This window comes from Zalophus californianus, chromosome 17 (assembly GCF_009762305.2).
Source record: "Zalophus californianus isolate mZalCal1 chromosome 17, mZalCal1.pri.v2, whole genome shotgun sequence".
NCBI classification, from domain to species: Eukaryota; Metazoa; Chordata; class Mammalia; order Carnivora; family Otariidae; genus Zalophus; species Zalophus californianus.
Genome location: NC_045611.1, coordinates 44,723,985 through 44,741,072, shown reverse-complemented (window position 1 = coordinate 44,741,072; position 17,088 = coordinate 44,723,985). Strand labels below are relative to the sequence as shown.

The 17,088-nt window shown below is 36.3% G+C and overlaps 1 protein-coding gene across 13 annotated transcripts in view; it reads left to right on the top strand.

Annotated features, from left to right (window-relative positions):
* ZNF568 (zinc finger protein 568) overlaps positions 1-17,088 on the top strand; it is an 87,267-nt gene that overhangs the window by 229 nt on the left and 69,950 nt on the right. For 4 of the 13 annotated variants that reach the window (XM_027617729.2, XM_027617740.2, XM_027617739.1 and 1 more), the window contains exons 1-3: positions 42-180; positions 4,523-4,802; positions 6,767-6,825. In XM_027617729.2, coding sequence (XP_027473530.1) covers positions 4,727-4,802; positions 6,767-6,825 — 135 coding nt within the window. In that variant the 5' untranslated portion in view covers positions 42-180; positions 4,523-4,726. The other 9 variants (XM_027617730.2, XM_027617734.2, XM_027617733.2 and 6 more) reach the window with 9 other exon arrangements.

Genomic DNA, 17,088 nt, shown 5'->3' with positions numbered 1-17,088 from the left:
GTTGAATCGGGCCGCGAAGCCTTCTGGGCGGTGTTGTTGTGCTCAGGAACGTCCGTTGGGAGGCGGGCGCGAAGGGATGCTTCGGCGTTACCGGCCCCTGGCCTGGGTCTTTCTGTGGGTCACCTTCACCCATTCTCCCAGAAACCGCGCGCTGAATGCGCATTCGGGCGTTTCCGGCAGGTGACGCTACCGCGTCCCCGCGGCGGGGCATGGGGGAGGGGCTTGAGCTCTCTGGGCTGCACAGCCGTGCGGCTGATGGGGCGGAGCCTCTGAAGAGGCCCGACGAGTCTGGAGTGGCCGCGGTGCAAAATGCTCAGGGTGGGAATAAGCTGCTGGAGAGTGGTTGGAATTACTGGACCAAAAAACTGTGGTGGGAGTCAGTGTGTGTGTGACGGTAGAGATGTGTCTGATTGCGTGTGAGGGTGATAGACTAATTGTGATGGGCTGTGTGATTGTGGTGTGTTGTGTTGCGGTGATGTTTGTGGTCGCCTGTGGTTGTATGGTGTTTGTATGTTTGTCGTGAAAGTTCTATGGTTAGGTATTTGTAATATGTGTAGTGGTTTTTGTCTTGAGTTGACTTCTGTATAGTGTTTGTCATACTTGATAACTGCTTGGGAAAAAAATCTGTATAAAATTTTGTTTTTTGTTTTAAGCAGTCCTCTCTGCCCTTTGGCCACTCCTTAGTCTCCTTTCCTTACTTTTTTTTACCCCTAGAAGTTCTTGGTTCTCTTCTGTTGCTTTCTAGTTTTCCTGTCGATCTTTTCCAGATTCATCATCTCAATATCATATGGCACACATCTTTTATCATGTGTATTACTTAGCTATTGCCAGGATAGTAATGCTGCCCTAACAAACTACTCCTAAGTCAGTGGCATATAACAGCAAGCATTTATTCTCATGTTCACCTGTTCCCTGGTTCTCTGTTCAGCTTATTTAGGCTGGGGTTGACTGAGTAGCTAGCCTGCAGGATGGATTTAGAGCTGCTCCTCCACAGGTGTTCTTTCTGCTAATCAGGCTAAGAAGACAGTGGTTACCAGGACCTGTTCTCATCATGGATCACCAGAACACAAGACAGACCGTACAAACACCTTAAAAACCTCTGCTCCTCAGTGTACTAATAATACATTACCCAACGCAAGCCACATGGCAAAGCTTAATGTTAATTACACCCAAGTGGGAGGACAAGGCAAAGTTAATGGCAAAGATGTGACCATTAGAGGGTAGTGAAGAATTGGAACCAAGATTTCAATTTACCACATTAGGAAACATGCCTCTTTATCCTGGTGAACACCTTTTTGTCCAAGTTCTCTTTTGTCTGATAATATTCCTTTTCAGGGTTTGTTATTGTTTTATCCAGGAATTTCATTTTCCAACCCCTTCTTTTTATGTTTTTATGCTTCAGGTCTCTTGTAAAGAGTATATTGCTGGGCTTTTTACCCTTTTATCTTGTTTGAATGTTATTTTAATAGGTGAGTTTAATTCATTTACATTTATTGGGATTGCTGATATAAATTTGTTTTCTATTTACTGTGGCTTTTTTATTGTGCAGATTTAGCTTATTCCCCTTTCTTTCTCCACTGCTTTGGTTTCTGTTCTTTTCCTTGAATTTTTAACATGCATACTTAATAAAACCCCAACACTTGAACTCCAAACTACCCACCTATTTCTATGTTATTCTTGTCTAATATATTACTTTCTTCTGATTTTAAATTCCCCAGATTAGTAGAATTCATTTGTTAAGTGTGTATGTATATATATATATGCATCTTTTGTACATATATAAATGTGTATGTGTCTTTTTATACATATGTGTATATGTGTTATATGTATATATACTTTTTAATTATGATAAAATAGAGATAACAATGTACGACATAAAATTTACCATCATAATATCTGAACCCCCATTTTCATTGCAGTATTATTTACAATAGCCAAGATAGGGAAACATTCATCAACAGATGAATGGATAAAGAAAATGTGATATTATATGTTCAATGGAATATTATTCAAAGAAGGAAAGCCTGCCATTTGTGACAACATGGGTGAACCTGAAGAACATTATGCTATGTGAAATAAGCTAGTCACAGAACAAATACTACATGATTCAATTTGTATGATGTATATAAAATAGATTCAAGAAGCACAAGAATAGAATAATGATTGCCAGAGCCTGGGAGTTGAGGGAAATGGGAAATTGTTTTTCCATGGCTACAAAATTTATGTTATGCAAGATGAGTAAGTTCTAGGATCTATACAACACAGAACCTATATTAATAATACAGTATTATGCACTTTGTTAAGAGTATAGATCTTGTGTTAATTGTTCTTACCAAAGAAATAAAACACAAAAGAACACAAGGAAATTTTGGGGGGTGATGGATATGTTTAGTACCTTGGTTATGGAATTGGTATCATGAATATATGTGTATGCCCAAACTCATCAGGATGTATACATTAAATATGTGCAATTTTTGGTACATTAATTATACCTCGATAAAGCTAAAAGCACAAAAACATTTAACATTTTAATCATTTTTAAGTGTAGAGTTCAGTGGCATTATATTCATATTGCTATATCACTGTCACTACCATCTAGCCATAGATCTCTTTTCATCTTGCAAAACAGAAACTTTGTACCCATTGAACAATAACTCCCCATTCCTTGGATCTCCCAGTCCCAGCAGCTTCCATTCTACTTTCTGTCTATATGAATTTGACACATACCTCATATAAGTTGGATCACACAGTACTTGTGGGTTTTTTTGTGACTGGTTTATTTAACTTAGCATAAGGTCTTCAAGGTTCATCCATGTTAAAGCATGTGTCATGTCCTTCCTTTTTAAGGCTAAATAATATTTCATTGTATGTATACGCCACATTTTGTTTATCCATTTATCTGTCAATGCACACTTGGGTTGCTTCTACCTTTTGACTATTGCAGATAATGCTGCTATAAATATGGGCATACAAATAATTTGTTCAAGTCCCTGCTTTCAGTTTTTTTGGGTATGTACCCAGAAGTGGAATTTTTGGATCATATGGTAATTCTGTTTTTCATTTTTTGACTGCCATACTGTTTTCCATAGTGGCTACATCATTTTAATCAACATATTTTTTTGAGCACCTACCATCAATGGCAAAGAGAGATTTAAAATATACCTGTTTTCATGGCATTTATATGAGGGGGTACACAGACAATGTGTATGGTAAATAAATTATATAGTTTGTTAGTGATAATTACCATAGAGGAAAAAAACAGAAATTCTGTGAGGGATATTAGGAATATCTCAAAATTTATTACAATTGAATATTTCTGTTTTATTCTGTTCTATCATACAGTGAAAGTATTAGTCTATTCTCTTGTATAGTATTTTTTTTACTCTTTACCTAGTAAAGCCTCAAAGCATATGATAAGTTAATATTTCTTAGCCATTTTATTCATCCAATATCATTGTGATGGGAGTATAATTCTCATTTCAGATGAAGAGTATGGGAATTCTGAATTGCAAATGTGTTTTACTTCAATTGCCGAGATAGATAGGAAATGGAATAGCTGCAACTCTTACTCCAAACCTGGGGTTGCTGCAAATTTTTTTTTAATTTTTTTATTGTTATGTTAATCACCATATATTACGGTTGCTGCAAATTTGAATCTTTTTTGACTCAACTTTGTATCTGCTGCAAATCTGAATCTTTTTTGACTCAGCTTTGTATCTGTTGATTCAACTTTGCACTGGGCTACACCTTTATGCTCACAGAAGATACTTGAAGAGCAGATATTATGTGAACATCACTGCTGTGATTACCTTGTTTCTAGAGTCTTGATGTTTTCTCGAGTGCTTGGTTCAACCTAGGTTGCTGAGTCTTTGAATTTTCCGCCAGATTCTTTCTGTCTTTGCATCCAGCATCTCTGGTCAGTAACCCCAGGGAATGTGAATTACAAGCAAGGAAGCTAATTGTTTGGGACTATATTAGTTATCTACTACTGTGTAACAGATTACCTCAAAATTCAGTAGCTTAAACAACAATAAACATTTATTATCTTATACTCTGTGAGGGGCGGGAAACAACTTAGCTGGATACTCTGGCCCACATATTTCATGAAGTTCCAGTCAAGATGTTGACAAAGCTGCAGTCATTGGAAGGCTAGACAGGCTGGAGGATTTGCTTCCTAGATGGCTGGCAAGTTAGTGTTGGCTGCTGGCAGGAGCCCTTCTCTAGCGCTGGTTGAAGTCTTCATGGCATGGTGGCTGACTTCCTTCAAAGTGCGTGATTCAGAAATGTGTAATGTGCAATACAGAAACCAAAATGTCTTTTATGACCTAACTTTGGAAGTCACACACTGTCAGTTTTTACAATATCCTATTGGCTAAACAGGACAGCTCTATTCAGTGTGGGGGGGGGGGTGTACAAAAACCATGAATACCATAAGGCAGTGATCATTGGAACTCATCTTGGAAGCTGGTTACCATAGGGATCTAGTGAGAAAACATCAAGTAAATTGAAATTATATCATAAGCCCACAGGTCCTGCCTCCACAAAGATAAGACAAATCTGTGATGTGAGTAAAAGGAAGCCTGGAGAGCAGTTATCCATCATGGAAGGAGACCTTCTGACCTTAGAATTCTCCTGGAAGCTGGTGGGGCCTGAGATAGAGTGGACCCTGGAATTGATGGATCTACAGCTTATCTTAACCCTTCTGCCCTGAGTGGACAAGCCCTGAATGACATCTCAGCCTTCAGAGATCAGCAGTCGCTGTGTGACAATGGAGCATTTAACCCAGATGATGGAAAGGAGAGGTGAGGTGGCTCAAGAGATGGACAGAGTTTAGGAGAGAGAAGCTGTACATTTAGGGGCAGAGCGAGTAAAAAGAGTTAGGAAATTTAGTACTCCTACCAAAGAAAGTTCACATGGATGTTATTGACTGCAGCATAGACATTTGTTTTTTATTTATTCATTTGACTATTATTTGATTTTTTTTAAATAACTATTTTAAATGTAATTTCTGTTTTTCTTACATTTAGATTTTTTTTAAAGGGCTGTTAAATATATAACCATAAACAAAATTTCCTACTCTATCCTTTCTCATCCCTTGATCCCAATCCCCAGAGGCAACCATTTTGAACATTTTGGTATTCAGCTCCACTTTCCTGAATAATATCCTCATACTGCTCATGCTTGATTTCTCAGTTTTAGATATTTCCTGTTGACTTTTGACAATGGAGATAAGGATTTATCTGTTTTCTACCTAACCTTTTTCTTGTCTCCCTCACCCCACCCCTCCCCAACCCCTCTAATATGGTGTTTTATTAGAGGTTGAAAGTTGACTAAATGTCAGGATCTGTATCTATTTTTTGGGGGGGCTTGTCAGTTTCCTAGATTTTGCTTGAGGAGTATAAGCCAGAACTGCTTTGGAAGGCAAACACAGTAGGAAGTTGGGGGTTGGGAGGACACACCTCATCTTTCAATATTACAACTTTCACTTAATTCCCTTTTTTCTCTACATTGCTCCAACGCCTTACATTCAGTTCCTATCCCACACTCCTGCCTGCAGAAGTACCTAGTGCCTTCATTCCTAAGCCTTTCAAGGGTTTTGCCATAGTTTCTCCACCCTTTCTCCACCCTCCCTTAAGCTTCCACTTTCTGTAGTTAAATTAGGTCACAGTCATCTGTCTAATCTCTAGGTTCCAAAATTTGTTGACATCTCTTATCTGCTGAAGTCATTCTCTATGAAACTCAACTTCCTTTGTTCCTTTACTTTCATTTCAGAGAACCGAAGTAAATGCAAATATTCATTCTTACATTTTTGACCTGAAGGCCACGAATTTTTTAGATTAAAAAATTAAGTTGCTTGAAAATATCATTAGAATCATGACTGCATTTTTTCTCCTTTTTTTTGTTCTATGATTTTTAGAAAATTTTTTATTATGTTAATCACCATACATTACATCATTAGTTTTTGATGTAGTGTTCCATGATTCATTGTTTGTGTATAACACCCAGTGCTCCATGCAGAACGTGCCCTCTTTAATACCCATCACCAGGCTAACCCATCCTCCCCCCCCCCAGAACCCTCAGTTTGTTTTTCAGAGTCCATCATCTCTCATGGTTCGTCTCCCCCTCCGATTCCCCCCCATTCATTCTTCTCCTCCTGCTATCTTCTTCTTTTTTTTTCTTAACATATATTGCATTATTTGTTTCAGAGGTACAGATCTGTGATTCAACAGTCTTGCACAATTCACAGCACTCACCATAGCACATACCCTCCCCAATGTCTATCACCCAGCTACCCCATCCCTCCCAATCCCCACCACTCCAGCAACCCTCAGTTTTAGAATCATGACTGCATTTTATTCCATCATATAAATGGTTCACAATGCCTAAACCTGCCCCTGATTAAAGTTTTTCCATATTTTTATAGTGTTTCATAAAATAATTCTTAAATCTTTGTAGTATTTATTATTATGTACTTGAGATAAATTTTCTATTAAGAATAAAATAACAAGATCCTAGGGAAAGCTTATATTGTCAATAGATTCACTGGGCACCCTACACTTAGCCCTCCAGAAATTCTCATCGGACCCTGTATGGTAACATTAGTCTTTCACATACATTTCAGCATCTCTATTGCCTGGTGGTGGTTAGCATTTCTCAGTGCTCTGAGGATCATTATAGATGATATTATAGCCACCTGGTACTGAAGATTTCTATAGGCCTTTGTCTGGAGCTCTGAAATAAATCTGCTTTATTTCTCTTCCCTCAGCTTGGCATTCTCAGGACTCTGGCCTTTTGGAGGAAGAAGAGGATATGACCAGGTCTCTTGTACGTGTTAAGTGTTTATTTGTTTGCTGCATTATTTTGCATTGCAGTTGCAGGGGATTACCTTAACCTACCAATAAGTTGGAAAAAACAAAATTGATGAAAATCAAGGTAAGGAAAAATAGAAGATCAGAACCAGGTGAAATTTGGGATGTGGCTGTGCAGAAATAGGTCCATACAAAGTTATTACGTTGAATTCAATCTGAATGTGAGCTGAAGAGACAAAAGTAACCTGGGACACAAAGTTTATTCCATATATTCCATAATTTATCCTGTTTATGAGGAAAAAGCTAATAATTAAGGAAAGAGAAAACTTTTCAAAGATTTTTTTTTAAAGTAATCACTATACCCAAAGTGGGGCTCGAACTTACAACCCCAAGATCAAGAAAGCTTTTCATTGGCACCTAGGTAAAAAAGAAATTCAGAATAATTCCATAATTCTTATAATTTTAAGCTCAGTTTTTTTTTTTTTTTTAAAAGTCTGTCCTGGCCAAAGATTAAAAACTAAAATTATCTGGAAGAGTAAATGGAACACATCTTTCAAATGACCCTACATATATATTTTCTTTGATAGAGATTTATCAAATTGAACTAAAATATACTAGCATTCTATGGAAAAATCTTACAGTTCTTATATCCACAGCTTTCCACATCTTTTTTTTTTTTTTAATGGCCTTAGAAGATGCAGTATTCTTTGTCTTCTTGCAAAATGACTCATTCTCCCTTGCTCTTGATTCTTTTTGTTTCCAACTCTGGAATCCCTCACACCCTGTAGTTTAAATATTTTCCACTTCGCTACCGCTTTTCCTCAGTTCTTATTTCCCGTCCTGAAACACACAAACACACTTCTTTTGGACGTATGATACTATGGTTTGTGTGGTTATTTCTCCTGTTTGCTTCTGTAGGCCTACAGAGGCTTGGGTTCAAATCTTGGCCCAGCAACTTACTAAGTGCATGATTATGGCAGGTTTAATCTCTTTAGCCTCAGTTACATTGTTTGTAAATGGGGATAATAATCATACTTATCCCATAGGAATAATAGGAGGGTTAAAGGCACATACTAAGTGCTCCATAAATGATAAATATTGTTAATAATTGTTAGCTATAGAAATCCTTCCTACCTGAAAAGACCTTGGGATATGTTGGCTATATTCATTGACTTGCCTTTTTAGTTTAACATATGAAACCAATGAGATAAAAGAGAAGATGCCTGATTTGGGTTCATATAATTAATCCTTCTCTTCAGTAAAACTACAATAAACACTGTAATAAGGCAAAACTGGGAACATTTTTTGTAATACATATAGCATAAATATATCAACAATTCTTAAAAACCAGTAATTAAGAAAATAGAAAATTGTGTGAAGAACATGAAGAGGCAGTTGGAAGAAATAAAAGTGGCCAGTAAATATTTTAAAATACTAATGTCAAGAGGTGTCTGGGTGGCTCAGTTGTTAAGCGTTTGCCTTCGGCTCAGGTCGTGATCCCAGGGTCCTGGGACTGAGTCCCACATTGGGCTCCCTGCTTGGCCAGAAGCCTGCTTCTCCCTCTCCCACCGCCCTGCTTGTGTTCCTGCTCTTGCTATCTCTCTCTGTCAAATAAATAAAATCTTTAAAAAAATGTATAATACTAATGTCAAAAAGAAACAGACCATTCAGATTTGCAGATACATTTTTTTAAGTGTATTTTAAATTGGTGGGTAATGACCATCTTTTATAAGAGGATTCCAAATAATTAGTTCACACATGCATTTTCTTTATATAGTAAAAAGCTGGAGATCAAGGAGTTATGATCTACAAATGGGATACTCTTAGCTGTCAAAAAATTCGTAACAGTTCCTGTCAGATATGAGAGCCAGATGTTTTGGACTATCAAATAGAAATGGACTGCCTCCGTTCCTGGACTTGCAGTCCCAAATTCATTCTAGAATATGGATATAAATATAGTCCATGGCAGCTTTTATATGTGAATAGACTACAGGTAGAAAAGCAGCTAGAAAAATTTCCTACAACAATAATAGCTTTATTGAGTACTTTTTATGTGCCAGGTGTATTATGCTATAAACTTCACATAGCTTATTTCATGTAATCATTATCAGAATCTTGTAAAGTAGATATTATTTTAATTTTTACAAAGAAGGGAAATAAAGCACAGAGGTTAAGAAGCGGACATAACTTCATGCATGAAGTGTGTAATAAAGCCGGAATTCAAACCCATACAGCCTGACTCTCGGACTACACTATGATACTATACAGATTGAAGCCCACTCCTAATTTTGACAAATGACTGTTCATATTATTTATTTTGTATTGTTAGTCCTTTTTCTACTTGAATTTAGGGAATTTTAAGAATGGCTTCTTTGTCATTAGGATTTCTATAGATACCTTTTCCTAATCTGCCACTTTTATGTTGTTATATATCTTTTGTTGTATAGGCATTTTAAATTTGGATAGTTATATTTAGCATATGATACATATGTGCATACAATAAAAATTCAGTCAACATTAATATACAGCATCAGTATTTAATAGTCCTTTCATGAGTTGCCAGTGGTGGTCTTTTCTAAGACATCTTTCATAATATTAGATTATAGAAATAGTCTATTTTCAAAACTTTGTTTTTCATATTTAGTCTTTAGTCCAATTGGAATTTAATTTTGTAATTGATTTTAGGTAGGAATTTTTTTTTAAAGATTTTATTTATTTATTTATTTATTTGAGAGAGAGAGAGAGAGAGAGAGCATGAGAGGGGGGAGGGTCAGAGGGAGAAGCAGACTCCCTGCCGAGCAGGGAGCCTGACATGGGACTCAATCCCGGGACTCCAGGATCATGACCTGAGCCGAAGGCAGTCACTCAACCAACTGAGCCACCCAGGTGCCCCTTTAGGTAGGAATTTACTGGTAATTCTATCACTAGGATTATTTTTACATGTAGAAGACCAGTTGTTCCAACACTGTTGTTAAATAGATATTTCTTTTGTGATGCCACCTTTATCATGTGCATGCTTAATTGTTTCTAGGCTCTTTATTCTGTTCCTTTAATCTATTTGTCTACATCTGTACCAGTACTGTACTCTGTGTGTGTGTATGTGTGTGTGTTTACATTGTTTTAATTACTGTAACTTTAAAATAACCCTGTTGCTTAGGCAAGGATTTCCCCACTTCCCACCACACACATGTTGTTCCTAGTCATTCAGAAATTTCTTAGCTACTTTGGGACCCCTATGGTTCTATTTGAATTTTAGAATCAATTTATGTGGTTCTAAAGGAATAAAAATCCGGTTGGGATTTTACCTGGAATTGCAAAGAATTTATAGACTAACTGGAGAAGAATTGAGTGCAGTTTTTTTTCTATCACAAAGATGTTTCAAGTTAAGGGAATCTATTGATATAACTCATCATATTCAAGAAAAAAAGATAATCAGCTTCATAGAGCTGCTAATTTTTTTAAAAATCAGAACTTCAGATTTTATTTATTTATTTATTTATTTTAAAAGATTTTATTTATTTATTTGACAGAGAGAGTTATAGCAAAGGAGGGAACACCAGCAGGGGGAGTGGGAGAGGGAGAAGCAGGCTTCCTGTGGAGCAGGGAGCCCAATGCGGGGTGCGATCCCAGGACCCTGGGACCATGACCTGAGCCGAAGGCAGACGCTTAACGACTGAGCCAACCAGGCGCCCCAGAACTTCAGACTTTAAAAGAATCTATCTATAAAATAGGAGTAAAAGGACACTTTATTAACACGATATTGTTACAATTTTTCCACACATAAGCTAAAAGCCCGCACCATGTTTACTAGGGAAAATGAGACACATTCCCACCAAAGTCAGGAACACAACCAGATCGCCCATGCTACCACATTTATTTACTGTAATACTATATGCCTAGGCATATAAGAAAGAGAAAAAAATGGAAGATAAAAACTGGGAAGGTGCATGCAAAATTATGATATCTAGATAATATAGTTATGTGTGTGGGCAGCTGAAGAGAAATAACAACTGAATCCAATATGGACACACAATTTACACAAAAACCGATAGCATTCTCTATCTAAACCACAATCAGCTGAAAAATAAAATGGAAGATGGTAAGAGTAGAAACAAAACCATAAAGAAAAAAGTATCTGATGTATATGGGAGAAAAAAAAACCTTTAAAATATTAATATGGCCTCAGAGGATTTAAGTATATTTTTAAAACAAACTTTTTGGATGGGATCCATCATTATTAAACCAATATAACTTCTTTTTAAATTAATCTTCAGACTTATCTGAAAAAGATTCTAGATATTTTGGGGCACCTGGGGGGCTCAGTTAAGTTTCGACTCAAGGTCTTGATCTCAGGATCCACAACTCACTCAGCAGTGGGGAGTCTGCGTGAGAGTCTCTCCCTTTTCTTCTCCCTCTGCCCCTCCCCCCACTCATACTCTCTCTGTCTCTCTCTCTCTCTTAAATAAATAAATCTTTAAAAAAAGACTCTAAATATTTTTCTTAGAATAAGGCAAGTCTATTCAAGCTGAGTCTAGGATATATTTGAAAAATAAGAATATAAAATATCCAAGAAAAAATATAAAAAAATGTGTCATGCTCCAAGTTTTTAAATATTTAATATTTGTATAACTTTAAGAAAAAATCCTCTTTTAGAAAAAGTTGCCAGTCATTATATATACCACAGAACTGACATGTAATTGCCTTTATGCCCTACTATAAACTGTTATTTAAAAGAAAAAAAGATTTGTCCTATTAAGGATCTTAAAAATGAAGGAAAGGAGAGTGCTGTGATACCAGCAAGAACTTTTTAAAATGTTAAGTCTTGTTGCCAGGGCCAGGGGGATACCCATCTTTTTCTTGGTTCTCTCTGACAGGAGAAAAAATAGAACTTAATGACAAATTTTGAATTTGTTTAAGGTTCAATCCCTTTTGTTCCTTGTTATTCATATGGCATTTTTAACATATGTGTGTAAAGAGAGTTAACATCTTGAAAAAGTAGCCTATTATAAAGCACTGATTCATCATTTTATACAGTCAGAAATTAACTCATATTTACTTCTAGGTCTTTTGTTACCTTTTTATAGGTTTTGTCAGGAATGTAATCTTTGGTTTTTTTCTGTGAGATGCTCATTCACTAGGGTTAGTGGAAAAGATGTTTTAATGCTAATTTATTAGAACTAGTGGAAAATATGTTTTCTCTTGTTTTTCTTTATCTTTGTTATGGTTTATATTCCATTGGGATTATCTATTCCTAAAACATTTATTGAATGATTAGTGGGTCCCAAGCTTAGTTCTGAGTACTTCTCACCTTTTGTCTCCTTTAGTTCTTACATCAACCCGTTGAGGAAAATGCCACTTTACAGATGAGGAAATTAAGGCTCAAATTTGGCTGTTGAGGTTACACAATTAGTAAATTTTGAAGCCAGTAAATTTTGATGTCAGACGCTACAGCCTCATTGTTAACCAGGAAAAATGTCTAAATCTGTCTCCACTTTGAAAGCCTAGTACCCTGAAAATTTTTTCAGTTAGGTATATGTAATCAGATATATATTCCACTCTTCTGCTTCTTTTGTCAGTAGAACAACAGGCATTTATTCTCATGCTAGGAATCTGCATGTTGACTATGGGTTTTGGGCTCTACTTTGGGATGCAGGTCAACTGGTCTTGGCAAATCGCTGGAGTACATGAACCAAGTTAAGTGAAGAGCTTGCCCCAGGAAACTGCCCTTTCACCTGAATGAGCACCTGAGGAGCAGACATGAGCCCACCCCACAGCCCCAGTCAAGGCTATGAGTTGTCTTTTTACTTTCTTCTTTTTTTTTTTTTTTAAGGTTTTATTTATTTATTTATTTATTTATTTCAGAGAGAGAGAGAGAGAGCGCGCACGTGCACGCACGCATGCACAAGCAGGAAGAGGGGCGGAGGCAGAGGGAGAATCAGGCTCCCCACCAAGCAGGGAGCCTGATGCGGGTCTAGGTCCTAGGATCCTTGGATCATGACCTGAGTGGAAGGCAGACGCTTAACTGACTGAACCATCCAGGTGCCCCTGTCTTTTCACTTTCTTGATGAACTTCTTGAAAGCACAAAATTTTTACATTTTTTGATGTCCATTTTTTTCTTTTGTTGGTTGCGCTTTTGGTGTCATATCTGAAAGTCCACTGGGGTGCCTGGGTGGCTCAGTTGGGTGGGTGCCTGCCTTTGGCTCAGGTCATGATCCTGGGGTCCTGGGATCGAGCCTTACTCCCTGCTCAGTGGGGAGCCTGTTCCTTTCTCTCCTCCCTGCTCGTGCTCTCTGTCGCTATCTCGGTCTCTCTCAAATAAGTAAATAAAATCTTTTAAAAAAATTAACAAAAAATAAATAAAAGCCCATTGCCTAATCCAAGGTTACAATATCTCTATTTTTATTTCAGCTCCTTCAATTTTTTTTTTCATTTGTGCCCTTGGTTTTTCTTTGTATTGTGGTTTCTCAACAGTGAGTATAGTTTTTAGATTAGATCTTCATTCTCCATCTTCCATATTTGTCATCATCTTTCAACACTTTCATCTCTTTGTTATTTTACTTCACATTCTCGGAGAGCTTCTTGGATCTGACCTCCATAGTCACATTGACAGTTCTGTTCTTTATACCCTCCAATATCTATTAAAAAATTATTTTTCATCTTGTGAGCATTTCAATTCTGCTGTTGAATCTCTATTATGTTGGCAATCCTTGATCCTGCCTATTTCCTTTTTCATCTCATCCTTGTTTTACATCTCAGCCAGATCTCTCCTTCAGCACAGAGCTTCCATCCTCTCTCCAAGCACACTTCCTTGTATTCACCAACCTGGAAGCTCCTACACCCATGTTTTCTTCTAAAAATTTCATAGTTTTAGCTTTTAGATTTAGGTCTTTGATTCACTTTGAGTTAATTTTTGTACATGGTGTGAGGTAGGGATCCAACTGCACTGTTTTGCATATACACATAATCTGGTTGTCCCAGCACCGTTTGTTGAAAAGACTATTCTTTTCCCCAGTGAATTGTCTTAGCATCCTTGCCTAAAATAAATTCACTAAAATGTATTTATTTCTGAAATCTGTTTTAGTTCATTGATCTCCTATGTCTGTCCTTATGCCTGTACCATACTGTCTTGATTATTATAGCCTTGTAGTATGTTTGAAATTGGGAAGTGTGAGTCCTCCAGGTTTTTTTCTTTTTCAGAATTTTTTTTTGGCTATTCTGTGTCCCTTGCATTTTTATAAGAATTTTATTAGGATCACTTCTCCATTTCTGCAGAAAAGACAACTGGTATTTTGATATGAACTGCATTGAATTTGTAGATCAATTTGAGGTGTATTATTATATTAAGTTTTACAATCCACTAACATGGAATGTTTTTCTTTTTTTTAGGTCTTTAAAGTTTCTTTCAATAATATTTTGTAATTTTCAGAATATAAGTTTGAAACCTATTTTGTTAAATTTATCCTTAAGTATTTTCTTCTTTTTGACGCTATTGTAAATGGGATTGTTTTCTTAATTTCATTTTTGGATGTTCACTACAAGTGTCTAGAAATGTAACTGATTGTGTTGATCCCATATTATGCATCCTTGCCGAAATTGTTTGTTCTAATAGAATTTTAGTGGATTCCTTAGATTTTCTATATTCAAAAATCATCCCATATGAAAATAGTTTTATTTTCTCCTATCTAATCTGGATGCTTTTTATTTAATTCTATTGCCTAATTACTTTGTCTAAAACCTTCATTGTAGGACACCTGGGTGGCTCTGTCGGTTAAGCATCTGCCTTTGGCTCAGGTCATGATCCCAGGGTCCTGGGATTGAGTCCCGCATCAGGCTCCTTGCTTAGCAGGAAGCCTGCTTCTCCCTCTGCCTGCTGCTCTCTCTGTTTGTTCTCTCTCTCTGTCTCTCTGACAAATAAATTAATTAATTAAAAATAAATAAATAAATAAAACCTTCATTGCTATGTAGAAGTATATCCTTGTTCCTGACCTTAAAGGGAAAGCATTTAGTCTATCACCATTTATTATGTTAGCTGTGGACTTTTTGTGGATGCCTTATATAACATTGAGAAAGTTTCCCTTTTTTGCTAGTTTGTTGAGTGTTTTTATCATGAAAAAAGGTTGGGTGTTAAGTGTTTTTTCTGCATCTGTTGAGATGATCTATGGTTTTTGTTTTTATTCTATTGATACCATGTATTACATTAGTTCATTTTCAGGTGTTAAACCAATATTGCATTCCTGGGATAAATCCCACTTGCTCATGGTACATGATCAGTTTTATATATTTTTGTTTATTTGTTTTTAAAGAACAGTTTTAAGTTCACAGCAAAGTTGAAAGTATAAAGATTTCCCATATACTCCTTGTCTCCTTGAATGCATAGCCTTCCCCATTATCAATATCCCCCACCAGAATGGTACATGTATTACAATTTATGGACCTATATTGACATCATAATTTTCCAAATCCATAGTTTACATTAGGGTTCACTCTTGATGTTACACAGTTGATGGAATTGGACAAGTGTATAATGGCATGTATCCATCATTATAGTATCATACAAAGTATTTTCACTGACTTAAAAATCCTCTGTGCTCTGTCTGTTCATTGGTCCACTCTCCTGCCCCAACTCATGGCAATCAGTGATCTTTTTACTCTCTCCATAGTTTTGCCTGTTTCAGAATATCATATAGTTGGAATCATACAGTGTGTAGCCTTTTCAGATCAGCTTCTTTCACTTAGTTAGATGCGTTACAAGGTTCCTCCATATCTTTTTATGACTTGATAGTTCATTTCTTTTTACTGCTGAATAAATTCCATTATCTGGATATACCACTGTTTATCCATTCACCTACTAAAGGACATTTTGGTTGCTTTTAAGTTTTGGCAGTTATGAATAAAGTTGCTATAAATGTCTATGTTCCCTTTTTATATTTTGTTGGATGAAATTTGTTAGTATTTTGTTGAGGATTTTTACTTCTGTATTAATGAGGGATAATGGCCTGTAGTTTTCTTTTTTTGTCTTTGTTTGGTATTAGTATCAAGGTAATACTGGCCTTATAGAATGAGTGTTTTCTCCTCTTCTATTTTGGAAGAGTTTGTGAAGAATTGGTGTTAACTTTTCTTTGTTGTTTGGTAGAATTTACCAGTGAAGCCACATGGGCCAGAGCTTTTTTTGGGGGGGGGTAGTGTTTTGATTACTCCTCCAATGTCTTTGTTACAGGTCTATTCAGATTTTCTTTTTTCTTTTTTTTTTTTCCCTCGATTCAGGTTCATTAGTTTGTGTCTTTTAGGAATTTGTCTATTTCATGTAAATCACCTAATTTGCTGGCATATTATTTGCATAATATTACCCTCTAATCCTTTTTATTTCTTTGAGGTTAGTAGTAATGTCTCCTCTTTCATTCCTGAGTTTAATGTTTTGAGTCCTCTCTCTCTCTTTTTTTTTTTAGCTCAGTCAAATGAGCAGTTTGAGATTTTGTTGATCTTTTCAAAGACCCAAGTTTTGGTTTCACTGATATTTCTATCATTTTTCCAGTCTCTATTTTATTGACCTCTGACCTAATGTTTATTATCTCTTTCTTTTGGGTTACTTTGGGTTTAGTTTGTTCTTTTTCCAGTGTCTATAGTTGAAAAGTTAGTGTATCGGTTTGCAATCTTTCTTCTTTTCTAATGTGGGTATTACCTTAATGCAGCTATAGATTTCCCTCTAAGTCTTTCTTTAGTAGCATCACATAAGTTTTATTATATTGTGTCTTCGTTTTCATTCATCTCATAGCATTTAGTAATTTCCATTGTGATTTCTTTATTTTTTTATTTTTATTTTTTTTAAGATTTTTTAATTTATTTTTTGAGAGGGAGAGAGACAGCAAGAGAGGGAACACAAGCAGGGAGAGTGGTAGAGGGAGAAGTAGGCTTCCCACTGAGCAAGGAGCCCAGTGTGGGGCTCGATCCCAGGACCCTGGGATCACGACTTGAGCTGAAGGCAACTGCTTAATGACTGAGCCACCCAGGCGCCCCAATTGTGATTTCTTTATTGAACCATTCATTATTTAGGAGTGTTGTTTAATTTTCACATATTTGTGAATGTCATAGATTTCTTTCTCTTACTGATTTCTAATTTTTATCCATTGTGATCAGAGAACATACTTTGTACAGTTTTAATCCTTTTAAATTTATTGGGACTTCTTTTTTGTCTAAAATATTGTCTATCTTGGAGAGTGTTTGATGTATGCTTGAGAAGGATGTACATTCTACCGTTGTTGGGTGGAGTGTTCTATATAC